The following is a 25,988-nucleotide window of genomic DNA, read 5'->3' as shown; positions in this document are numbered from 1 at the left end:
TCCCGCTAGCTGCTCATCCCCATCAGGAGGTCACATGTGTTCCACCAGAGTCAGTCCCCTCTGGACCTGCATATTAGTCTGGGGGAGTCTCTGCTCCTTCCTTGGAGAAGTGGCTAGCATCTACTGTCCCCTGTGCCCAGGGGTGGCACAGATGTGGGACAGAGATCGGCTCTTTCAGGGACTCAGGGCCCAGCCCACACCAGGGCCATGCACAGGAACTATAGGCAGTGATTACTCCCAAAGAAGCTTTTGGGGGCTGAGGATGGTGCAAATGTGGCCTGGGAATAGAATTTCTTTCACCAGTGGTTTGCTCCTAAAATAATCTCTCCGACCCAGGCCAGTAGCAAACTGTCACCTTGCTGACTTCTCTGCCAAAGCTGTCTCAGCCTTTCCAGGTTGCGCTTCCCACTCATTTCTCTCCTTTCTCCTTTATACCCTTTCACTGTTTTTTTTTTTTTATTCCCCAAAGGAATGAGACCATATAATGTTTGTCCTTCTCCAATTGACTTACTCACTCAGCATAATACACTCCAGTTGTATCCATGTTGAAGCAAATGGTGGGTATTCGTCATGTGAAATGGCAGAGTAATATTCCAGTGTGTATATAGACCACATCTTCTATATCCATTCATCTTTCGATGGACACCGAGGCTCCTTCAACAGTTAAAAGAGAAAGTTTTCAACTATACTTTAAGATATTTTGATGGACTTGGGGCTCGTCAGGTTATGTACTCTTTTCCTTGAGTGAGCATTGGTAGTTTGTTTCTTTCAAGGATATATACATTTTCTTCTATCAAACTTGTTGGTGTAAAGCTGTTCACGTGTTCTCTTATTTCTCTTTTAACATCTTCTGCACACTCTGTAGTGATATCATCTCTGTCTTTCTTGATATCAAAAATTTGTATCTTTTTTTTTTTTCTTGATCAGTCTGGAGTGATATTTTACTCCTCTTCATAGGTAACCAACCAATGCTTGGTTTCATTGACTTGTTTCTGGTGTTTTTCTAGTTTCTATTTCATTGATTTCCACTGCAAACTTCTATTGACATGGGCTCATTTTCTCTCCTGTATCTAGTTTCTTAAGGTGATTGAGATCAATGATTTCAGACCTTTCTTCTCTCTTTTTTTTTTTCTTTCAAGATTTTATTTATTTATTCATGAGACAGAGAGGCAGAGATACTGACAGAGCAAGAAGCAGGCTCCTTAAGGGGAGCCGGATCCCGGACTCGACCCAGGATCTGGGGTCATGACCTGAGGCAAAGGCAGATGCTCGACCACTGAGCCACCCAGATGCCCCCCCAGAATATGGTCTGTCTTATATGCACTTGAAACTAAGATGTGTTCTGCTGTTGTTGAGTAAAGTGTTTTACAAAATAGGTTGAGTTGGTTGATAATATTCAAATCTCTATCTTTACTTGTTCTACCAATATTGAGAGAGAGGTATTAAAATACCTGAGTGTAATTGAAGGTTTATCTACTTCTTCCTGCAGTTTTATCAGTTTTTATTTCACATGAGCTCAGTTACTGGGTGCATGGATGTTGGGATTATTATGTCCTCTTGGTTCATTCTGAAGAAATCTTCTTTATCCTGGTAAAAATATGTGCCCTAAAACTTAATTTGTCTGATATTAATATAGTATGCCAGCTTCCTTTAAAAATATTTACTTATTTTTAAAATTTCAATATAATTAACACATTGTGATGGGCACTGAATAATGTGTAGAATTGTTGAACCACTGTACTATACATTTGAAATTAATATAACACTCGAGATTTCTTTTGACCCCTGTTAGCCTGTTGTCTCTTGTACTATCCTTGTAATTTTAGCCTATCTGTATCCTTATAAGTAAAGTATATTTCTTTGTAACCAGCATATAGTTAGAGCATTTTTATTTTTTAACCCAATCTGGCAATTTGTCTTTTAATTGTGATGTTTAGGCCATTAACATTTAGTATGGTTTTTAAAAAGATTTTATGTATTTATTTGACAGAGAGAGTGAGAGCAAGAGAGTCTCCACAAGCAGGTGGAGAGGCAGGGGGAGAAGCTCCCCTGCTCAGCGGGGAGCCTGATGTGGGGCTTGATGCCCGGATGCTGAGATCATGATGTGAGCCAAAGGCAGACATTTAACTGACTGAGCCACCCAGGTGCCCCTAGTGTGATTATTGATGTGGTTAAGTTTAAATCAATGTCCATCATTTCTTCATGTGTGGCATCTGGAAAACTATTTTTTATTTGTTTTTGAGAGGCTAAACTCCATCCGTCTTGGCTGGAAGTGGAACGGACAGCCCATGTTTAACATCCAGTCCATATTCACTTGTCCCTGATGGTCTCAAAAGTATCTTTTTACATTTGGCGTGTTTGAATCAGGATCCAAATAAGAAATACATTGCATTTGGTTGCATTTTTAAATCCCTTTTAATCAGAGTAGTGTCCCATCCCTTATTTCTATGTCATTTATTTATTCAAGAAACTGAGTCATTTGTCCAGTGGAATTTTCTGGATTTCTGTGATTATAGCTTTGTGACACTTTTTAATACATTCCTCTGTTCTGCTATATTTCCTGTAAACTGATAGATATAGAGAATATTCATAGAATGTGCTGCATGGTCAGTTGAAGTACATTAAATTGCCAATATTTGACTCTTTGCCCTACTAAGTGGCAGTTCCCTCCTTTGAACCTCCTGCTTCCTGTTGCACCACATCAGGAAGCCCCACTTTGAGAGACAGAAATTGGCCAGTAGATTCTGGAGGTTGGCTTGGCCCTCCACTGTCAAGTTCCCCACCTGTTCCCTGGTGGTTTTGGTCACTGATGCATGTTGTCTAGATCTTTATCTCAATTAGGAGTTGCAAAATTGTGATGTTTTCATTCTATTACTCTTGCATTTATTATTTGTGATTCATCTGTAAATAGAAACTTTCCCTCATCAGTGATTTGGTTGCTCCAAGATACAGTTCATATAGCAATGGCAGGATGAACACTTAATTTTTCCCTTTTTAAAAACCAATTTTCAGAATACTATGTGAGTGTCCTAGCTGCCTCCAAAGACATTGGTGATTTGTGTGTATGTTTGTGTGTTATTTGTGTGTATGTGCATACATCTGATATATTTCAATTTGCTGTCATTGCTTTTGTTGCTCAGCATCCCTTTTTAGCCACTTGGGGACATGTTAAGTTTTCGTCAGTGTTCTGACATTTCCACATGTGTCTTTGACAGCTTCTATTCCCATAATCAATTCAATGTCTTGTGTATTTCCTATTCTAGACCTAGAATTGGCCTTTGAACCAAGGAGCTCTGGTGACTTTTAATGGAAAATGATCCTTAGAGACCGTAGTCTGGATGTTAGAAGTGCTTATTGCAACAGGAGAGGCCTCTTTTGTGGATCAGGCTAGGAAAAATGAATTTTTTTAGAAAGAAAGAAATCATAAGTTCATACTGATATCTCCATTCTGAAAGTTTTTGCTTCATTTTATTGTATTTATTTATTTATTTATTTATTTATTTATTTATTTATTTATTTAAAAGATTTTATTTACTTATTCATGATAGAGAAAGAGAGGCAGAGACATAGACAGAGGGAGAAGCAGGCTCCCTGTGGGGAGCCTGATGTGAGACTTGATCCCCGGACCAAGGATCATGCCCTGAGCTGAAGGCAAATGCTCAACTGCTGAACCATCCAGGCATCCCTTGGAAAGAGAGAATCTTAAGAAGGCTCCGTACCGGTGTGGAGCCCAACGCAGGGCTTGATCTCAACACCCTGAGATCATGGCCTAGCTGAAAGCAAGAGTCAGATGCTTAACTGACTGAGCCACCCAAATATCTCAGTTTTTGTTAAACTTTAAAGATTTTATTTTTGTATATGGAATTGTGGCTCCTAAATACATTAACATAATTTATGTATAGTCAAAATAACAATACCTGTATTATTCCTAACAATATACTTACTAGGGGATGCCTGGGTTGCTCAACAGTTGAGCATCTGCCTTCAGCCCAGGGTGTGATTGTGGAGTCCCCAGATTGAGTCCTGCCTTGGGCTCCCTGCATGGAGCCTGCTTCTCCCTCTGCCTATGTCTCTCCCTCTCTCTGTGTGTCTCTCATGAATAAATAAATAAAATCTTAAAAAAAAAACCAGAAAAACAAAAAACAATATACTTACTGGATGCAGTTTAGAATTTCTTCTTAGGTTCCTTTTTTTGTTTTTTGTTTTGTTTGTTTTTTGTTTTTGTTTTTGGTTCTTAGGTTATATTATTGCATGAGGGAGGATTGACCAAAATACTATGTTTAAAATTACTTGAAAACAGTGTTGTATATAGCTAAGTTCCTTTATTTAGTTTTTGGAATCTTAGTGATTTTTAGTGTTTTTATAAAACATTAAATGGTCTCACAGTCAACATTATGAAACCAAAGACATTCATAAATATCTGGCATCTCTTCCCTTATGCTTCTCCCTTCCTCACCTACAGATAATAGTTTTAATTAGTTTTTGGTCTCTTCTTCTGGTATTTATTTTGTCTTTGAAAACATAAGCAAGTGTTTGTAACCCCCTTTTTACCTAACAGGTAAGGGGCATCTTCTCCTGCACTTGACTTTTTTCACCTAATGACATATTCTGCAGCTCACACCATAGCAGTAGGTAGAAATCTTCTTTCCCTCTGGGCCATTCTCCAGGGTGAGGCTGGACCACAGTTTATCCTGCCTGTCCCCTGCTCATGGACACTGCAGGGGGTACCTGGGTCACAGGATGTCATAGGTTGTGCTGAAGCTAGAATATGAACCCAGAGCCTCTGCTCCTGACATTTACTAGGACTCATTCCCTATGGCTCTTTCTCCTGCCCTGCATCTGGGAACAGTGAGAGCATGGCCCGCCCCCTACCTCCTCCTCCTGCTCTATGGCCATTGCAAATGTGAGGCGGCCGGGGGGTGTTGGGTGAAAGGCAGTGAAGAAGCAGGAAAGCCAAGCACAGGCAGGAGACCCAGCATGCATCATGGCTACCTCAGGTGTGATGTGAGGTCATGCTGCTGGGCTGGAATCTTGCAGGTTGCTTGGGGGTGGGCAGCTGGTGTCAGGTTAACAAAAGACTTTGTGCCCTGGCCTCCAAAGTATGACTTGGGGACCCTGTCCCAGGCAGTCAAGTGCAGAGGTGAATTCACTGTAGAGGGGGGTTTCTTTGATGTATCTTTTTTTTTTTTTAAAGATTTATTCATTTATTTATGAAAGACACACACAGAGAGAGAGAGAGAGAGAGGCAGAGACACAGGCAGGGGGAGAAGCAGGCTCCATGCCGGGAGCCCAACACGGGACTCGACCCCGGGACTCCAGGATCACGCCCTGGGCCAAAGGCAGGCGCCAAACCGCTGAGCCACCCAGGGATCCCCTTGGATGTATCTTGAGATTGATTTATTCACTCAACAAGCTGATAGGAAGTGTTCTGTGAGCAAGTAATGACTGAGTGGTCCAGCACTGAAGTGGCATGTGGCTGTGGGAGTCTTCAGCCACAGCCCTGTGCTACTCATTCTGTATTGAGGAAGGGTGGCTGGCCTAGGCTCAGGGTGCCAAGGACTGAGAGGGAACTCACGGCAGAGCTCGGTGTCAGGGAAGGGTGGGTGTGAGCCAGCCTGCACACTCACTTGGTGGCCCAGGGCTCCCTGGGGATCAGCAGCCTGGCTAGCTGAGCAGAGACGTGCACCTTGGCTTCCTCCAGGGCCTTTGGACCCCTCCCCTCTCCATGGAGCTCCTTAACTCCCAATCAGAGACTCTCTGCCCCCCTGGCCTCTCCAAGCCCTTGCTTTCTTCTAGATGGAACCGCCTGGGTGGGCCCCACTGAGTCTCCCTGTAGGGCAGGCAGAAGCAGAAGAGAGAAAGTCAGAGAAGCTACTCACCAGTTATGTTGAGCCTCTGAGCTTTTGTAGGTCATTCGGGCAATTCACTCATCCATGTAGCCCAGTGTTCACTGAGATCTTTTCTGTGCTGACATAATGTTAAGTACAGGATGCCATTTGAATGGTTAAGCCAGGTCCAGAATTCATCGGTGAGTGTGTGACAGGAGTTCAGAGGACTGAGAAGGTCCTGGTTGTGGCTGGGATGATCTAGGAAATGGGGGTTGAAGGGGGTAGTGGGTAGAATCAGAGTGGGCGCACATGGGACCCAGTTGCAGGCAAGAAGAGCTCGAGGTACCAGCAAGGGGACAGACAGGTAGCAGAGGCACCTGGGTGTGTCCGGCTGGGAATGTGGATCCAGTAATCTAAATGGAAGGAGAAGAAGGGCAGGATTAGTAGTTCTAACTTTTGGGCCTGTGAATCCCTTGGAAAACTCATGGAAACTCTGGCTCCTTCTCAGCAAAAGTTATAAATGCATAAACACTTCACCATTTGCTTCAGCTTTGTGATGTTCACTGAGCCTCTGGGGTGCTCCAGGTCCCTGGGTGGAAAGCCCTAGACTAGATGGTGGGGGCCTGACTCTGGGTGTCAGAGATCTGGTGGCTGCAGTTGGGCTTGGATGGGTTTAGCCAGTGAAGCATGCAGAGGACGAGAGGAGTAGCTTGGGTGAGCATTGACGACTTACCAGGGCAGAGAGGGACTGCCAGGTGAGTGGGCCTGGTGCCCAGTGTGACACAGGGCCTGTGCATCCTCTCCCAGGGATGCTGGTCTACAACACTTTCTTCATCTGCATTGCGGTGGCCTCTCGGCCGAACAGCCAGGCCTTCTTCATTACCTTTCAGCTCCCTGCCATTTGTCCACACTAGAATGCAAACGAACAGCATTGCTACCATCTGAAAGTTTGCCACATTCCAGACGTGTGCTCTGAGCACTGTGTGTGCATTAACTCCCTTAATCCTCAGGCGATGCTATGAGATAGTATATTATTAGCTCCGTTTTACAGGTCAGGAAACAGACAGTGAGAGAGAGACATGATCTACCCTAGCTTGTGTTTGAACACAGAATCTGATGCTCTTCACCAGCATACTGTCCTGCTGGCCACCAGGGTAGATGCTCAACAGTTAGTCATTTAGTGAACTTGATAAAGCTTCTGTCTCACTTCAGATGGGGTATTTAAAAAAATCCACCCTAGGTGACTCTCATTCTGAAGACATGTAGGAAATTCAAGAGGTGAAGAGGAGTATGTGTCCAGAAAATTCCTCATCAGGTTGGAGAGATGGCTCTTGAGATCCCTGCCTGGACTCTGATAGCCCCCTCCCAGAGCCCTTGCTTTGTCATGTGGACCTACCCAGAGGAAGGGGCTGGTGCTTTCAGTGATTGAGGCAACCTTGGCTTTACTTATTGTTACTAAATTGCACATTTTACGTGAAACAAGCACCATTGTTATGAATGACTTAGTATGGTTTTCACCCCATTTTCTTTTCTTTTCAAAACATTCTACTGTCTAACACAATATCTGGCCTATAGTAGATCTCCCAGTAAATGTTGGATGAATACGTAGATGGTTGGGGGGAATGGGTAGATCAGTGGGCAGGTAGGTGGATGTGCAGAAGGTGGATGGATAGGTAGATGGGTGGATGGATGGGTATGTAGGTGGATGGTGAGTGGATGAGTAGATGAGTGGATGGTGGGTGGATTGGTGGATGGTGGGTGGGTAGATGGTAGGTAGGTGGGTGGATGTGTAGATGGTGGATGGATAGGTGGATGGGTGGATGGATGAATGGGTAGGTGGGTAGATTGAATGGAAGGATATTTCTCATAGCTTTCCAGAGCTGTAGCCTTTCCCTGGTCTATCTGAAAAGACATCCCAGATGTCCATCTCTCTATCACTTGTGGCCACAGCCACATGCCTCCCACCTTCTCATTTGGGAAGGAACACTAACTGTGTTCCCAGTGAGCTACTCAGACAGTCACAAGATGCTGGGCAGATCCTGGCTCTCCCTGGTTCTAACAGGTGCCACCGGCTTGCCAGCATTCCCAAGTAAGAGTCTCCCAAGGACACCCTTATTCTTCTCTAGTCCTGGGCCGAGCACATCAGGTAGATCTTACATAATCTCACAATGCTCTGTGCTAGGTGTTATTCATATTATAAGCAGGGGAAGTGGCTCAAGGGCACCTCATCTGTAAAGACTGGGGCAAGGATTTAAGCCAGAGCTTGCGGGACCCATGGCTCCAGGCTTGCTGAGCCAGGCAACAACCTTGATGGTTTACATGCAGGAGTTCTAGATCGAGACTCACTGATGTTACTATTATACACTGGCACCTCTGGTCTCTGGGCCTTAAACTCAGCAGGCCTTGGATCTGAGTGGCAGAGACATATCGCTGTGTGATGCTGTGGCTCCTGGCTGAAACACATCACACTGGTTTGGGGACTTGCTGAGGGCACAGTTCTCTTTCCCTAGGGACACTGATGAGGGTTCTCTTTGCAGCTAATGGGGCTATCCATCTCAAGGGCACACAGCGTGCGGGGCTTACGTCCCAGGGGACTGAAGTTTGAAGTCACTATGTGAACAGTCCTGGCGTGTGGGCAGCTCATGCACAGCCCTTAGCATACACCTCATTTCCCTCTGCTCTCTCTCACATACACACACAGCTGTCAGAAGCCATCGGCTCACATGCATGCAGCCCACTACAACTGGAACCCCTGCTCCTGCCCCATCTGCCAGGACCTGGGCTCTGCTGAGGGTTGCCATATAGGGCAGCAGGCCCACTGTGGCCTCATTGTCCAGATTTTCTCCCTCCAACAGGATGCTAGGGATTGAATATGAAAACTCTGAACGTTGATTTGTAGGGTCAGATGTTTTTAATGTTCTGTGAGTTTGACCAAAGCACTTCCTGGGCTCCCAGTACGATCTCTGGCTGAGCCAAAGGAAGTAGTTCCAAGGGATACCAAGAACAGAGAGCCCTCGGAAAGTGCCAGAAAGAACTGTACACCCTGTCGGGAGCTGTGGGCACTTCCCTCTGGGGACAGACTTTGGAGCCACTTCCTCCAAGACCAGACCCAGCACCCTCAGCATGATCAAGTGGGAGGAAATTTCAGAGCCTGCTCTGGGAGCCAGGCAGCCAAAGGAGAGGCATTCTTCTCCCCCCAGACAGGGCTGTAGGGCCGACATGCTTCATCCATTGCCGTCCTGGTCTTCCCACCATACTGGGAGGTGGAAGAAGGATTTGTTACCTTATTTTTCGTATTTGACGGCTGAGTTGGTTGAGGTGGCACACAATGAAGTGATTTGCCTGCGGACACACAGCTGGCTGGTGGCAGTCAGCAGTTGTACATTGTGTCCCTGGAGGTCCATCCCCTTCCATTCTGGCTCTAGCAGCTTACACCCTGTCTCTTCTGCTCCAGCACAGAGCTTGTGGGAGAGATTTGGGGGGAAAAACCAACATTTTGGAAGAAGAGGCCTCTCATTACAGAGCTGAGCTGGGTGACCCTTGATCGGGAGGTACGGGGTAGGCAGGGTGGCCAAATGTGGCAAACACCATACAGAGCCCCGGTTCAATCTGGGTTTTAGGTAGACAACAAATGCAACCTTTGGGACAACTTACACTAAAAATTATTTGTTGTTGATGTGAAATTCGGATTTATGGGGGCGGGGCTGTACTTATGCAGCAAGTTTAGGGAGAGAGAGCTAGGCACAGCATAGGGGAGGGTTGGGAATGCCCATCTCCATGTTGGGGACTCTGGAAATCTAGAAGACAAGCAAAGGCAGGAGCGGCAACAGCAGAGCGTGCGGGTGTTCCGCACCCGCACCACGCAGCCCGCGGGACAGTGACCTGCGTCATCCCACAGCTCGGCCCTAGGCGTCCAGCCCCCTGCGGACGGGCTCGACAGCCTGCTTCCGGCCCCTTAATTGGATGAAGTGTGCAGCTGGGCGCCTGAGGCTGGGGGTGGCGCTGCCAGGCAGGGAGGGAGATTAGCCTTGGACTTGGCAAGGCCACTGGCTGTTGATTTACTGATTGCCTTGAAATAACAGCCCAATCGAATACAGGCTGCCCGAAAGGCACATAGATCATAGTTATTCACAGGATTCCTCGTTTCCTCCTTCCCACACAGCCTGGTCTCAGGCTCTGCCACCTTTTGTTATTAGATTACTCAGAAGGTACCTCTGTCACTCCTCTGTGCCGCAGGTGAAGGGGCAGGGGCACGGGGGGCCGCCTGGGGGTCAGGGGTGGCAGAGTGGTCCCCGAAGGGGCCTTGGAGGAAAGATGTTCCATTCTCCCCAGAAGAGCCAAGGCCCGGCCAAGGGTCCAGCTGGCAGTCCAGGGGCCTGAGCGCTGGCCTCAGGTCTTCCCAGCCCTCGGTTTGCTCGGCTGCAGAATGGGCCTCCCTCCTGGCTGCGCAGGAGTGCGCTGTGGCTGAGTGAAGTGGAGCGTGAACTCCAGGCTGGGGTCTGGTCTGTATCCTTGGACACATTGCTAAGCCCCACGGAAACAGGGGAGAGGCCCCTCCTTAGAGGACAGACTCCGGACTCCAGGCTTTCTCACTTGTAAGAGCCTGCCAGAGTACGTGACATTGGCAGCCATTCTCATTTGCCCCTAAAGCTCACATTCAACAAAGATTGGATTTAAAAATCAGCTTTATTGAGGTATAATATACATAGACTAAAATGCACACATTTTGGGGATTCAGTTTGAGTCTTAATAAAGGTGTATGCTCGTGTCACCACCCCTCTGAGCAAGTATGGAAGGTTTCCTTCCCCACGATTCTGTTCCTGCTGTCCTCTGGCTCAGCTCTCCTTCCTGCCCCAGCCCCCAGCCCCCAGCCTAGCAGCCCCTGTTGTGGTTCTGCCCGTTGTAGAACCTCATATAAACGGCATAAGCAGAGGGCACTCTTTTGCATCTGGCTCCTTTTGCTCAGCATCTAGTCGATGACAACACAATGGGGTGTATACAGATGGACCACACTTTGTCTCTGCATTCTGTACAGTCGGTGGCAGGTTTCTGAGAGGCAGAGCCTCTCCTGTCGTCAGGAGCACAGAAATGCTCCCTGCTCCCACTTCCATCTCATTTTATAGCTGGACAAACAGTTTCAGAGAGAGAAAGTGGCCTCCTCAAGCATGGAGGATACACAGGGCAGGTCTGGCTCCAGCATCCAGTGCTCCTCATTCCCCATCTAGCACTTTCCAGACTGGGCCTGCTGGGATGGTCACAGGCCCCTCGGGTAGAAGTATGTGACACCTTATGTAATTTCTAACGGATTTCAATGTCCTTTTGAGAGCTTTATCCCATCAACTGGGAGGGGAAAAAAAATCAATGGTCTTTAAAGATATATCTTAAAATCACATGCAAGGAACAAGGTGTGCCAAAGATAGCTTATTTGAAAAACAACTGGCTAATTGGAAGGGTGGAGAGAGGGGCCTTCCCTGGATGGATGGAGGAACCCACAGGGGTCATTCTGCTGCTCCTCTTTCTGACTCTGTGACCCCACCAGTCACTCTGCAAGGACTTCTCTTTACCCTTTTGTCTGAACTCCTTGGCCAACTGGTGTGGAGAGTGACTGCATCTTCCACTGTGCAGGCCACACAATCTGTCTTGAAGTCTGACCACCCTAGACACCCCCGGAATTAATGCAAGCCTGCTTGGCTGGTTTGTGTAGGATTAGGTGCACAGATGGAAAATCTATGCTATGTTATTATTTTGGTAGACTCTGAGCTCTCCAAGGGCAGGCCTGGTGGTTTACTGTTTTTTTTTTTTTTTTTTAGCAAGCAAAGTGGTTCAGTAACAGAAAAAGCTTTTCCTTACAAAAGGACATTATAAAGAAAGTGAAGACTGTCCACAGAATGGGAGAGCATATTTGTGGATCAGATACCTGACAAAGGTCTAATATCCAGAATATATAAAGAACTCGTATAGCTCATTAACAGAAAGATAATCAACCTAATAGAAAGAATGGCAAAGGACTCTAACAGACTCTTCTCCCAATAAGACACACAGATGGCCAGTAGGTACATGAAAAGATGTTTAATGTCATTGGTTAGTTTGTGGGGATTACAAATGAGGTGACTTGCCACCTCACACTCACTAGAATGGCTACAATTTTTTTTTTAATGGAAAATACCAAGTGTTGGCAAGGATGTGGAGAAATTGGAACCCTTAAACATTGCTGGCAAGAGTAGAAATGGTGCAGCCTCTGTGGAGGACAGTCTGGAAGTTCCTCAATAAGTTAAAAGTAGATTTACCCCATGACCCAGCAATTCTACTCCTAGATATACACCCAAGAGAGGTGAAAACACATGTCCACACAAACTTAGACACGGGTGTTCGTAGCAGCATTATGCATAGTAGCTGAAGGACACACACAACCCAGATGTCCCTCACCTGGTGAATGGATAAACAAAATGTGGTCTGTCCACACAATGCAATATCATTCAGTCATAAAGGCACAAGCTACAATGTGGATGAACCTCAGAAACATTATGCTAAGTGAAAGAAGCCAGCCACAGAAGGTCATGAGGTTCTGTTTATACCTCTTCTGAAGGTGAATCCACAGATGCAGAAAGTAGATTAGAGGTTGCTAGGGGCTGGAGAGGGGGAGGCAGAGAGACAGCTAATGTGTACAGGGATCTGGGTGGGATGATGGCAGTGTTGTGGAATTAGACCCTTGCTGATGGCTGTGCAACTAAAAACATGCTTTGAATTTTATCTCTAAAAGTTTTTTTGAAGGACTCAAATTGGCCACAAAAGTGTGCAGTCTGTGGCCCTGCCTCCCCCGGGCCACCTGCCTGCCACTGGTGGTACATTCAGAGCCCCTTCAATGTTCCACCCTCCGTTTCTGAGTGAGGCTCGAGCTTCCCATGGGGTCAGCAGAGGCCGCCTGCCTGGAGCCGGACAAAGGGCTTGTTTACCTTCTGGGAGAATTGAGCGGTGGTAGCAACAGCAGATCCGCAATTGAAGAGAAGGCCCAGGAGCCCCACCTGACTCACCTCCTTCCCGTAAACTCCAGCTCGTACCCTCTCCCCCCAGCCCTCTAGCACCCAGGAAATCTGAGGACAGGCCCAGGAGCCGCCTCCTCCAGGGAGAGAGTCAGAGAGTCGGTGGCCCTGGGCCAAATCAAGGTGGACCTGGGGCCACTAGTCACTCTCTCACTGATGTAATTGCTCGGAAAGGCAGGCTCGTTTGGGAAATAGAGCAGGGCAGCAGCACAATCATTGCTGAGGCCAGAATGAGATGCTGGCCCCAGTCGCCCCAGGACCTAGTCCTCCTGTAGTAATTCCAGGACCACAGAGGGTCGGCTGGAGCCTTCAAGACCCTCCATATTATCACACACACGTATATATTCATGTCAGGACCCACCAGGACTCCCAGCCACCCACCCCCCAGCATCCTCACTGGTGCATTTGCTTTCTTGCAGTGCCCACACCCCCGCCCCATCGTCTGCCAGCAGGTGTGTCAGGCAGCTGGGATGGTGTCAGCAAGCAGAGCTATCTGTTCCCTGTGCTCTGCTCTTAGCTCTTGAAGCTTGAGAGTCTAGATACGATTAGTTTGAAAAACTAAAATAAGGATCCTGGGGTTGAAGTTAAAAACTTGGAAGTCTGTGCCTTGGGGGTCGCTGGGGAAGCAGGGGTTAGGATACAGGTTGCTCCTTGGCCTCCCTGCCCCTGGGGGTGATTGCACCCTGTAGGCGGGAGGTCAGCCCTGGGTCCGCGCGCTCCCTTGGCGTCCTTCGTTTGGCTGCTCCTGTCTGCTTCCAGCAGCTTCTCCTCCTCTGTATCCTTGTGCTTTGCGTGGCTGTTGGGGATAGCGTGTGGCAGGACGCGGGCTTGGGAGCAAGGCCCAGAGGCTGTCCGAGCCCTGCTGTGGCTCAGGTGCGTCTTGTGGGTTCGGGTGTGGGTTCAGGTCTCTCTTCGTTGTTCTCTGTGTTCGTCAAATGCTTCCAGAAGGACGTCGCGGTCCACTCGCACAGGACCAGAGGTGTGGAAATCCCTGCGGGGTTGGGCCAAGATCCATACACTCCTTGGAATGGAGACATCTGAGCTTTAGAGCACAGAAGGGCCTTCTCCCCGCTTCCACTACCCCCCTCCCCGGATTCTCCCTAACAGACATCTTACGTTACCTTATTCTTTCTTTCTCACTGTTTAGGTTGCAAGATGGGAACAGAAAACTCGCAAGCTGAGCAAGGCCTTCCGATCCCCCTACCTGGCTTGCTACTCCCTGGGCGCTGCCATTTTGCTACTGAACATCTTGCGCTCACACTGGTAAGACTGCCAGGCTGACCAGCCAGAGAAAGTCCATTTTCAGCGTAGGCGTCCACAGCATCGGAAGGGGTAGCCGCTGCTGGCAGTATTAGGGGGTCCATCTAGATGTGAGGAGCACTGTGTCTGAACATGGTGAGTTCTGCTCTCTGAGCAGAGGAGTCCTTGTGGCACCAGGAAGGGGACAGAGCCCCGTGCCTGGACTCCAGGCACGAAGGAGCAGGATAGACAAGGCCAGGTGGTCCCGGGCTCTCATCCCCTGTCTCAAGTGTGTAGACAAAACAACAGTCCCCTCCAGGAAGTGCCAGGGCAGAAGGCAGGTGACACTTGGGGACTGGGCCTCACCCAGGCTCGGCCTGGTGCCAGTGAGCTACTCAGCTCATCTCTGGACTTGACATGTTACCCTCCTGCCATCAAAGAAAGAGGACAGAGGAGGGGAACTTGTAGATGATGACGCACCCATCCTTGGGCCTGGTGGTGAGTACTGGTGCTCAGACAGGAGGCACAGCGCCCTGCAACGTTGCAGGCTGGAGGCTGTGGGAGGGCAGTGACATCTTTGTCAGATGCCCCCCAGCCTGACCTGGCTGTCTCCGAGCCTCGGGTCCTACCCCCTCTGTTCTGTGGGCAGCACAATAGCTTGTGGACTGAACATGGCTCATGTGGTGCTTTAGAAAAATGAGAAATGGGGGATCCCTGGGTGGCTCAGCGGTTTGGCACCTGCCTTTGGCCCAGGGCATGATCCTGGAATCCTGGGATCGAGTCCCACATCAGGCTTCCTCCATGGAGCCTGCTTCTCCCTCTGCCTGTGTCTCTGCCTCTGTCTCTCTCTCTCTCTTTGTTTCTCTCTGTGTCTCTCATGAATAAATAAATAAAATCTTTTTTAAAAAAAATGAGAAATGGGACAGGAGAATCCCAATCTGGACTTGTGACAGATTAGAAGCTCTGGTGGCTCTGCTCCCCCCACTGGGGTGATGACTGGGGAGCCTAGTGGTGGCTGGTCTCCATGTCCCCCATGCCCCGGCCTCCCCCCTGGGCCCTGAGGTGAGAAAGGGAGGTGTGTGCCTGATGCTCCATCCCTGGCATGTGGGAAGCGGCCCCTGTAGATGCCAAGGGCAGGAGTGTGCATGTTGACTGGGCCCTTCCCACTCCCACCACGAGAGAGCCAGGGCCCCAGCCTTTCCACTCTGTGCCCAGGACACCTCTGCCATATACCCCTGCTGCCTTCCCTCCATCTGGGGCTTGGCCTTCCCATGAGTGAGGAGAAGGAGTGTGGTTGGGCGGGGGGCAGGCGGGGAGGCAGCCTTCCCTGTGGACATTTGAATCCTGGCTTTTGCTTCTTGGCCTGCCAGGCTGCCTGCTGTCTGTGTATAGTGACAGACCCAGCCATGTTAGCCAGCTCTGGGTCACCTCCTCCCAGGCCCCTGCCTCCCCTCTGGTCAGGTCTGGGCTCTCCTGCCTTCACCCTTGGCATCCCCGGCCCCTCCCAGAATGCCCCCCCTCCCCGGGGGGCCACCTGCTCCAGCCCAGCTCCTGCAGAGCAGCAAGGTCATTTGCTGGTACAGTGTAAGGCCCACACATGGACCCACTGTGAACCTCCCAAGGGTCACAGCGTGTCGTGACCTCCCTGCCTTGGGATCCTCAGCTGCCCAGCAGGACAAGCCCCTCCTGGCAGGGCGGCACACGTGGGCACTGGTGACAGCAAGGCACCAGTCTTGGGTGAGAGGGGACATAGGTTAAGTGGAAGACATGTGTGGCAGGCCAGTGGCCTCCCCTTAGCTGAGTATAGGTCCTGTTTAAATGCAACCTACCTGATAAAAATGGTACTCGGGGGTGCACACGCCCTCCCTCCCTGGGCCTAATCTGCCCCCCACCCTTGGGACCTCGGTTATTGGATGGAGGCTGCTTTAGAGAATGGGTCCATCCCATTCTTGTCACCGTGCAGAGATTCACACTCTTTTGTTTCTGGATCCTGCCATGCTTGGCCCTGACAGCATGTGACCAAACAGCTCCTGTGCCACAGGGGGGTTGCCTCGTTCGCTGTCTTGTGCCCCCCTCAGTGATCCTGAGGTGTCCCCGGCCTGGCTGAGCACAGGTTGGGGTGGGGTGGCCTGCGGGGTCAGGCCGCACCTGGGATGTGGTAGGAGAGAAGGAGCCACGAGGGCTTCAGAGCCAGGGCAATGAATTCATGTACCAGGTTGTTTTTTCAATGTGTGGGGGCTACTTCACCTTCCTGAGCTCACCCACCTTGTTATGTGGCTGAGAGAAATCATCACTTGGGGTTCCCACTTGGAGGGGTGCTAAAGCCGATGGAAGGGACGGGGAGGGATGGGGGTGTGGGGAAGGTGCCCTTCTAGCAGAGAAGCCATGTGGGTGGTGGCCAGGGCCTCTGTGTCTGCTCTGGTTATAAAGCCCAGATTCTGGGGGTGGCTGCTGGGCACATTTGGGCCACCGGTGCTACACACTAGCTTTCCGCCCCCACCCCTTGGGGTCCCAGCCTCGATGACTGAAAACTCAGCTGGCAGGGAGACCCCAACAGACTCCTTCCTTCTTCCCCAGCCCCCACCCTGGCCTGCAGTCCAGCCATGTTAGCTACTTTTCCTGCTAGCCACCTGACTTTTTATGTCTCATGAGCTACTCCAGGAACCTCATATAAGTGGAATTATACAGTATTTGTTCTTTTGTGCCTGGCTTATTTCATTTAGCATCATGTTCTCAGGGCTCATCCCTGATGGAATACGTTTCAGAATTTGCTTCCTAATGCTAAGTGAAGTAAGCTAGACATAAAGATGAATGCTGTATGATTCCACTTAGGCGTGGGATCTAAAAAAATCTAACCTATAGAAACAGGGAGCAGGTTTGTGGTTGCAGGGCCCGTGTGTGTGTGTGTGTGTGTGTGTGTGTGTGTGTGTGTGTGCATGCGCGCACAGGAAACAGGGAAATGTTGGCCAGAAGTACAAACTTCTGGGTAGCAGGTGAGTAAGTTCTGGGGATCGAATGCATAGCATGAGGTCTGTAGTTAACACTCTCGGATACTTGAAAGTCGCTACGAGAGTAGATCTTAGAAATTCTTACCACACACACACACACACACACACACACACACACACACATTGACTATGTGAGGTGATGCACAGTCACCAACCTTAATGTGCTAATCATCTTATGTACATACATCAAGGCATCACGTTGTATGCCTTAAACTCACATCAGGTTATGTATCAACTTTATCTCAATAAAATGGGTAAAAATTGAATTTTCTTTTTTGAAGAACGTCCTTCCTTTTTAAGGCTGAATAATATTCTCTGATAAGTAAATACCATATTTTGTTTATCCATTTATCTGTGGATGGACTCTTGGGCTGCTCCCACCGTTGGGCTCCTGTCGTCGAGCCGCTATGAACATGGGCAAGCCCTGCATGTGATTCTTCAGGTATATACCTAGAGGAGGGGTTACTGGATCAGATGGTAGTTCTGTGCTTAATGTTTTGGGGTACAGTTTTACCTTCCCACCAGCAGGGCACAGGGGCCCTAGTTTCTCCACATCCTTGCTTGCTGTTACTATTTTTTTTTCTTTTCTTTTCTTTTCTTTTCTTTTCTTTTCTTTTCTTTTCTTTTCTTTTCTTTCTTTCTTTTCTTTCTTTCTTTCTTTTTTTTTTTTAGGTGGGGAGAGAGGGAGAGAGAGAATCCCAAGCAGGCTCCTTGCCAGCATGGAGCGCAACACAGGGCTCAATTCCCTGGCCCTGAGATAGTGACCTGAGCCGAGATCCAGAGTCAGACCCTTAACTGACTCAGCTTACCCATGTGCCCTCTGTTACTATTTTTCAATAACGACCATCCTTAAGGGTGTGAACTATTTTGTTTTGCATTCCCCTGAGCATTTTTTTTCCCACAGGCATATTGGCCATCTGTCTGTCTTCCTTTGAGAAATGTCTATCCAAGTCCTTTGCTCATTTTTTTAATCAGATTTGTCTGTGGCTGTTGAGTTGTACATGTGGTTACATTTTAAATGGCACTCTGAGCCTCCACATGATATCCTAGATTTTTCTTCTCAGCCTACAAAGCTGAGAAATATTTATTCTCTGGCCTTTTGAGAAAAAGCTTGTCCACCCCTGGACTAGTTGGTATCTAAGGTCCCTCCTGGCTCATTCAGATTCATAATTTTATGATTTTCCGTATCAGGTGCCAGCACACTTTTTTTCTGTAAGGGCCAGATAATAAGTATTTTTGACTCTGAGGGCCCCATAGTCTCTTGTGAGACAGCATGTCAGCACATACAGAAATGAGTGTGCCTGAGTTCCAATAAAACTTAATTTACAAGAATAGCCACCAGGGCCAGATTTGGCCACAGGCTCTGGTTTGCCAGCTCCTGTGCTCCAATGAAAGGAAAGTCCCACTGCTGCCTTTGGATGCCCAGCACAGTACTATGGGTCCTCAGTAGACAAGGTGACAGGCCCACTGGCAGCCCAGCTCCAGACATGGGGACACCAGCAAAGAGCCCCCTGGCTTATTCTTGCATCTGGGGCCTGGGGATTACTGGGAAGAAATCCCGCCAAGTCCAGCCTCTTATAGATGATGGCTCCTCAGCTCTCCTTCCTCACTGGCATCTCGGTATTGGCATTGGCCTGGCCTGGTGGCTGCCTTCCGGGCCATGACTTTTCCCCTGGTTGGACTGGCCACTTTGGGAAGTTTCTGGGAGGAGAGAGAATGTTCTCACAGGCAGCACTGTTTTCTCTGCTCACCTTCCCGATCAGCAGAGACTTTCCCTCCTCCCGGGCCTTTTCCCACGTGTCCTTCCCTCTGCCAGGTTGGTGACAGCAGGTGGCTGGGGCTTCCAGAAGAGGCTGTGAGAATCCTGGCAAGACCACTCCTGCCTGTAGCCTTCTGGCCACTCCGCTATATTTTCCCCGTGCACCCTTTCACAAACATGCTTTCATTTGATTCCTAGAGGTGTGTTTTCTTTTTCTTTTGTGGTAAAATACACATAACATGAAACTTATCATTTAGCCATTTTAGAGTGTTCGGGTCAGTGACATTTAGAGCACTCGTAATGTTGTGCAATCCCTTTTGTCTAGTTACAGAACATTTTTACCCAAGATGAAAACCCTGTACCAATGAAGCACATATGCCCCCTCCCCGCCCCCCCACCGAATCTGAATTTACTTCCTGTCCCTATGGATTTGTCTCTTCTGGACATTTCCAGTGTACCTGTTCTTCTCTCTCTGTAAGCCACAACTTCCATGGTGGGGGTGAGTAGCACTGGGTGATGGGAAGATCACAGGCCTAGTAAAGCCCAAGGCAGGGGCATCAAGAAGCCACGGGGCAATGGGTCTGCCAGGTGTACAGAGGGGCAGGGCCAGGCATCCGCCTCTGCTGGTCTGCACCAGCCAGGCAACCGGAGGTGGTCTGGGGGCCGCCCACAGGATGCAGGCTCCTTATCTGGAGGCCATTAGCACAGACCTGTGTGCTCTGGTCATGGAGCGTGAAGGAGAGGGAGCCCTGATGGCGGGGGGGCATCTGTTGAAGCCCCCTCCCTACCGGCTGCATCCCCTGCATAGCCAGTCTCGGTTGGAGCCTGGTGGCCTGGAGCGGCGTGGCACAGTGTGGACAGCCAGGCAGGGCCCAGGTCCTACCCCACCATCTTCCAGCGGCATCGCGGCATCAGGGCAGATGCACAGACGTGCACAGGGCATCAGGGAGCCCCTGGCATGTTGGCCAGTCATTGAGTGGAGCTGTGGTCCAGCACACTTCTGAATTGCCCGGGGTCTTGTGGAATGGGGATGGGGCATCCAAGTGTGGGGGAGGCCCAACAGGAGCAGGTGGCTTCCGCTCACAGGCTGGGTTCCACGTTCAACAGAACGGGGCCGTGGTGGGATGAGGGGAGCGAACCTTCACCATCCCCACCCCCCATCCCACCCTGTGTACTAGGTGTCTGGGGGCAGGTGCACCCCCTGCACGGATGGCCCAAATGGGTGGGGTGCTGGCACCTGCGGCTCTCTGTCCCCATGACTATCTGTATGCCAGCCATCGCTGCATCCAGGGCCCTTCTGGAACTGCTCACAGGATGAGGTCAGGACTGGCCTGCTGGGGCAGCAAATGGGGCACATGGGGGCACTTCATGGCAGAGGAAGGTTGTCAGAAGGTCCAGTGAGAGCAGGGCCGAAAGCAGGGTGGGGTCTTCCCCAGGCTCAAGGAGTTCGGGAGGACTCTGATCCTTGTTCCCATAGGCCCTCAGGTCCCTGTGTCTGCACTGCTCCGGGGCCAGCGGGAGGTTCCTCTGCCCCGTTCCCACCTGGCTGGGTAATCTTCGCAATGAAGTGTAATCCCATCTGGAAATGCCCTCACCGGGGTTTGCAGGGCCGTCCACACCCAAAGGGAGGGATTCTGTGGGGCCTGCTCTCGGGAGCCCCTTGGAGGCTGCCTGCCACGTGGAAGGGAGTTCTAGGCTGAAGGAGCAGGAGGTGCGGGTGGGGTCAGCCTTAACTCTGCGGGCTGTGCGACGTTGTGGGGGTTTGCCTTGGGGAAGGGCCAGGGTTCAAGGTGGGATTTAGAGTGGAGGCGTCCACCCCAGGAGGACGAGGCTGGGACGGGAGGCAGGTGGAGGCCGAGGCCAGAGACACGAAGCAGCCAGAGGTCCATGCAGACTTAGAACCCTGACATTGGGTAACTGATTGGTGTGGGAATGAGGGGTCTCCCCAGACACCTTTCACCCCCTCCCCTAATGCCTAGAGTTCTGTTTTATTCTGCATGGGCCACTGAGCTGTGGACAGCAGCTGCCTCAGTGCAGGCAGGAGAGGTGAGGGCAGCTAGAGAACTGGCTGCCTGACCGGGAGGGCAGCCAGGGAATCTGTGTTAGGCTACCTGGAGGCAAAAGGGACCTGACTGTTGGATTCAAGGAGGTAGGAGGGTGGTCCCTGCATCTCAACAAGATGAGCCCAGAGGTTGGGGTCAGGGCCCAGATAAAGGGGGCTTTCCCCTCAGAGCAGTGGGGAGCCAAGGATTCCAGTTGGAAAGACAAAAATAGGACTCTGCCCACCCCTTCCACCCCTCACCTCTCCCTCACCTCCCCACCCTGAGGCCCATGAAGAGGCTGGTTATCAGCCTGGGCTCCTCTCCTGCCTCACCCCTGCCCCATCTGTTTCCTTATTTGTAAGATGAGACAGATCCTCTCTTGGCTGTGATGAGTTTTGGAAACACTTTGCAAAGGTGATGTGTTCATCAAATGTACAGCATCATAGCCCTCAATTCAAGTCGCGTGGTAATTTTTCAGGGGCTACACAGGTGAACATTCTCACTTTGTTTTAGTACTTATAGGTCTATTTCAATGTGGATTAGGAAAAAATAAGTCAGCCCACCAGAGGCCCATGTTCATGGATAGCTTTGCTTAGTACGGTTGCACCATGCGGCAGGAGCTAACCTAAGCCTGAGTGTGGAATATGGAGTGAATCGCTGTTCAGGTTCACCTGGATGATGCAGTGAGGATGCCCTGGGAGGACTGGCTTTTGTCACTGCTGGCCGGTTGCAGACACATGCGGGGACAGGCCTATCGCAGGGCTGTGGGCCACAAGCATGGCCAAGCTGGGTGTCTGGTGTGTGGCCGGGACACGATGGGCTGTGACACCCTCTCCTCGCCTCTGCTCTGGTTTCCGGGATTTCAGGGGAGCAGAGCGCAGACATCCTCAAGTCACACTGGTGACCGAAAGCTTAATCCAAGTTTTAAAAATAGATCCTGAGACAAATGGATGTGTCTCTCCGCTCCCACCCCCAGTGAGGAATCTTTCCAAAGGAAATTGCCTCCTATTACTTCATTCTATTACAGAGAGCGTGGCTCACAAAGCCACTCATCCCTCCATTAATTTTCTGTGGGGAATGGACTGTGCCTTCCTGGCTTAATGGAGGAGCTAGAACACCACAGATCACTTGATTGGGGCCGGGCCCTGCCATTCCAGGAACCCTGACGCCTGTGGGCCTGGAGCACACGTGGGCAGGCGGCACATGGGGCGTCTGAACAGAGCCCTTGTGAGGGCTTTGCCTGCTTTTTCTGCTGACCCCAGACACGGGGGCCCAGAGTGCCCTGTGGGGAGTGGGTGCAGAGGGAGTTGGCGAAGTGCTTCCCCTTGAGCCCCTCTCTTCCTCTTTTCCCATTGATAAAGGAATAGAAAAGGAGCTACAGGTGGATGGAGGCCCAGGTCCAGTCTGGGGCGGCCCCCTGGCCACTTCAGGGCCTTCTCCTCCCCATCGCTGGCCCTAGACCTGCCCTTTGTCGGGAACCTCCATTTGTTTCCAACGAAATGGCTTTTCCTGCAAGGCTGTCCCCCTGGGAAGCTGCTTCCGGCCAGCACACCAGAGGTCAGAATGAGAACTTTCCATTTTCATCTGCCGCTGTGCTGTGTGCAGTCAGGGTCAGGCAAATTGCGTGTTTCTTGGATGATGCGAGTGAATTCTGACAGGGGAGCCAGAGCCAGCCCAGCACGGAGCGTGAAACCCCGTATCTGGTCCCGGCGGGGTCTCCCTGCTGCAGGAGCTGAGTGAGCGATGACTTCCCACTCTCAGAGCACATGGCCAAACGACCCCAGGACGAGGCCTCTGCCACAGGCTGCTTTCACACCGAGCTCCTGTGCTGGGCTCGGTCCCCAGCCTCTGCCAGGGCTGTTCCTCTTTCTGGAATGCTCTCCCTGCCCATCCCCTTCTCCTGGTGAATTTCTTCATCAGATCCCAGCGTAAGGCTGGCCCTGGCCTTCCGGGCCCCCTGTCCAGTGTGCCCATCCTGCGGCACCTGGTGCTGCATCACACGGTGTCGCCTGCCTTCATACCTCTGTCCTTCCCGCTGTCCGTGAGCCCCACAGGCAGAGCCTGGCATGTTTCGTGCTTTCCAAAGTGTGCACAGCCGTTGGCCATGGCTCCGAGCAGGGCGGCGAGGAGTCACCATCACTGTCATACAGAGGCCGAAACCCACGTCTGTCTGAAAGTCAATGCTACTCTTCTGCCGGGAGCTCTTTTATTGGGCTGGCCAGAGGGTACCCACCAGGCCTCACCTCCCTAGGTCTGGGGGCCAGAGGTTAGCCCAGGCAGGGAGGAGCAGGTGCCAGAGCTATGTTTAGGGAGGTAGAGCCCAGGGCCTGGGGGAGGGGGTTACCCCCAGTCCACAGGAGCACGGGGCCTGAGCATCACCCTGCCCCCAGCACATACATACACATTCTCCCTCTGCTGGGTGGTCTCTCGTGCCGTGGTTGCCAAGGAGCCAGGGGCCTGCAGGGGAGCCCTGCTCTGGGTGGGGCAGCGAGTCTTGCCATGGCCTGTACCTTCCTACAGACAACAGAGGTGGGGAGGGTGCTGAGGCCAAGTGCTGAAGCTGCCTGCTCCAAGGCCTGAGCTGTGGGTCTGCAGGGCTGAAGGGGTGCCCAGAGCATGAGGGCTGTTGGTTTACCAGAAAGTCAGGTGAGGGCATAGACCGGTAGGGCATGGGTGTGGTAAGCAGGAACAACAGTGGGGTGTGCATGACCCTGAACCAATCCCAGCAGCTCAGCCTGGATCTGCAGGGTGACCCTGAGCCCGGGCAGCAGGAAGGCTAAAGGAGGGCAGTAGTGGGTGGAGAGCTGGGGGTGTGGGCAGCATGACCGATACCTAGGTGTGCCTTGACATACATGTGCCACCGTTTGACAGGTCACCATGCAGGCCTCTGCCCGCAGTTGGAGGGTAAGGCAGTGGGCAGGGGGTGCTGCTTTTCCTCCAGCTGATGAGTATGTACTATAACCCATCCTGTCTGATGTGTGCCAGGTGCCGGGGAGATACCTGAGGGAAGGAGAAGCAGCCTCTGTTTTCTCAGAGCTGAAAGTAGTTGGAGAAGAGAGTTCCAGGGAGGTGGTTTTTAGCTCAATATAAGGATAGTTTTACAATTGAATTTGCCAATGGAATGAGTGAGTGAGGTGGTGAATTTGTTCTACTTGAAAGAGTCTTGCAAATAGAGGTACTTTGTAATGGATGCACAAATGAATAAGTGGTTGAACAGATTGATAGGTTGATGAATGGAAAGATGGGTGGAAGAGTGGATGGGTAGAGGATAGACTAATGGATGGGTAAGTGGATGGATGGATGGATAGAAGATAGATGGTGGGTGGATGGATGGTTAAGATAGATTGTTGGGTGGGTGGATGGATGGAAGGCAGCGTGGATGGATGGAGGGTTGGATGGATGGAAGATAGATTCATGGATGGGGGATGGGTGGATGGATGGAAGGATGGGTGGATGGATGGAGGATAGACTCATGGATGGGTAGGTAGATGGAAGGAAGAGTGGATGCATAGAGGCTAGACAGGAGGATGGCTTTGCGGATGGGTAGGTAGACAGTGAGCTGCCCTGCTAAGAGTTGCGCGGTACAGAGTGAGTGCAAGCAGTTGCCCTGCGCGAGGCAGGAGAGCTCCATGTCTCTTCTGAGTGTTACGGTCATGGGGGAATGGGAAGGGTATGTTAGTGGTACACGCATGCACTCGCTCCCACACACATCCTTTCCTTTGAGTGTGCCGCTTCCACCAGTGCCAGCTCTCTGCTAGGGAGGCAGAGGCTCCACCATGATCCTGTGCATAGCGAGAACCCCTTCACTTTGCTCCACCTGCACCATGCCTTCCAGTCTTCAGCAGCCAGTAGGAGAACCTGAACACCAGAGCATAGTCACCCCTCTTTTGTCACTTGCTATTTAACCGAGTCTTCAATGGCTTGGCCCCCAAAAAAGCTTGCTGGGCCATTGCAGTGGTGGGGGAGGACATATGGGACTTCTGAGGTGCCACCTGGGATGTGGCCAGTCCCACACAGGGGCTGTGGAGGCTGCAGAAGGGACAGTGCGTGCCCCAGGCTTCCAGGCACCGTTTCTTCTAGGGGCCTGGGATGCCATGACCACGGGCAGCATATGCCAAGTGCAGGGACACATGGGCACAGCTGGGGGCAGGCATTTTTTCTTTTTCTTTTTAAAAATATTTTATTTATTTGAGAGAGAGAGCACGTGTGCACAAGCGAGGGGGGAGGGGCAGAGGGAGAATCAGACTCCCCATTGAGCAGGGACCCTGAAGCAGGGCTCTATCTCTGGACCCCGGGATCATCCCCTGAGCTGCAGACAGACGTCTAACCGACTGAGCCACCAGGTGACCCCATCTTTTCTTTTTTGAGCCACAGTTTCCTCTGAAGTGCCAGTTGCTAGCTGGACAGGAATCAGAGTTTGCAAACTGGTGGCCCTTGGGCTGGATCTGCCACGTGGAGTCCAAAGTGGTTGTCATCCTTGCCTGTTTCTAATAATTAGGGGATTTTAAATATAAGACGTGATTTCTGGCTTCTTGAAAAAACAAAAAATTCGGCAGGGCCCCGGCTCCTCATTGGGGTCACCTCCCTGGTGGCAGGAGAGGGCTGGGGCCACAGGGAGCCCCCCTTGGGCAGGACGATGCTCTCCAGGTCCCCTGCAACCCACCCCCAGCCGACCTCACTTGTTTGCATCATGTGCCCGGCGCCAGCAGACGCCGAGTTCGAGCCCCTGAACTGGCTACTCTGGGGGCCACCAGAGGACAGAGGGTGGGAAGGGTGGGGCACCCTGTCTCCATGGCAGTGATCTCCGGACCTCTCCCCCCAGCTTCACGCAGGCCATGCTGAGCCAGCCCAAGATGGAGAGCCTGGATAACCCCACGGCCTACCGCGTGGGTCTCGCGCTCCTGGGAGTGGGCAGCACGTTTGTGCTCTCCAGCTTCTTTGCCCTCGGCTTTACTGGGACCTTCCTAGGTAAGACCCTGGGGCCTGGGGTCCCAGGGGGCAGCAGGGGCCAGGTGGCTGATTGCCCTACCATCTGGGACATCTTCATGGGGAGCCCTGGGGGAACCAGTCCC

General features: G+C 51.0%; 1 protein-coding gene across 3 annotated transcripts in view; it reads left to right on the top strand.

Moving 5' to 3' along the window:
- Nucleotides 1-25,988, top strand: part of PEMT (phosphatidylethanolamine N-methyltransferase) — an 87,327-nt gene that overhangs the window by 56,200 nt on the left and 5,139 nt on the right. For all 3 annotated transcript variants that reach the window (XM_055306066.1, XM_055306064.1, XM_055306065.1), the window contains exons 3-4: nt 14,016-14,131; nt 25,739-25,884. In XM_055306066.1, the coding sequence (XP_055162041.1) occupies nt 14,016-14,131; nt 25,739-25,884 (262 nt within the window). The remainder of the gene's footprint in view (nt 1-14,015; nt 14,132-25,738; nt 25,885-25,988) is intronic.

The sequence above is a fragment of the Nyctereutes procyonoides genome, unplaced genomic scaffold (assembly GCF_905146905.1).
Source record: "Nyctereutes procyonoides isolate TBG_1078 unplaced genomic scaffold, NYPRO_anot_genome, whole genome shotgun sequence".
In the NCBI taxonomy this organism is placed as follows: Eukaryota; Metazoa; Chordata; class Mammalia; order Carnivora; family Canidae; genus Nyctereutes; species Nyctereutes procyonoides.
This window is presented reverse-complemented; position numbering and strand designations above follow the sequence as displayed.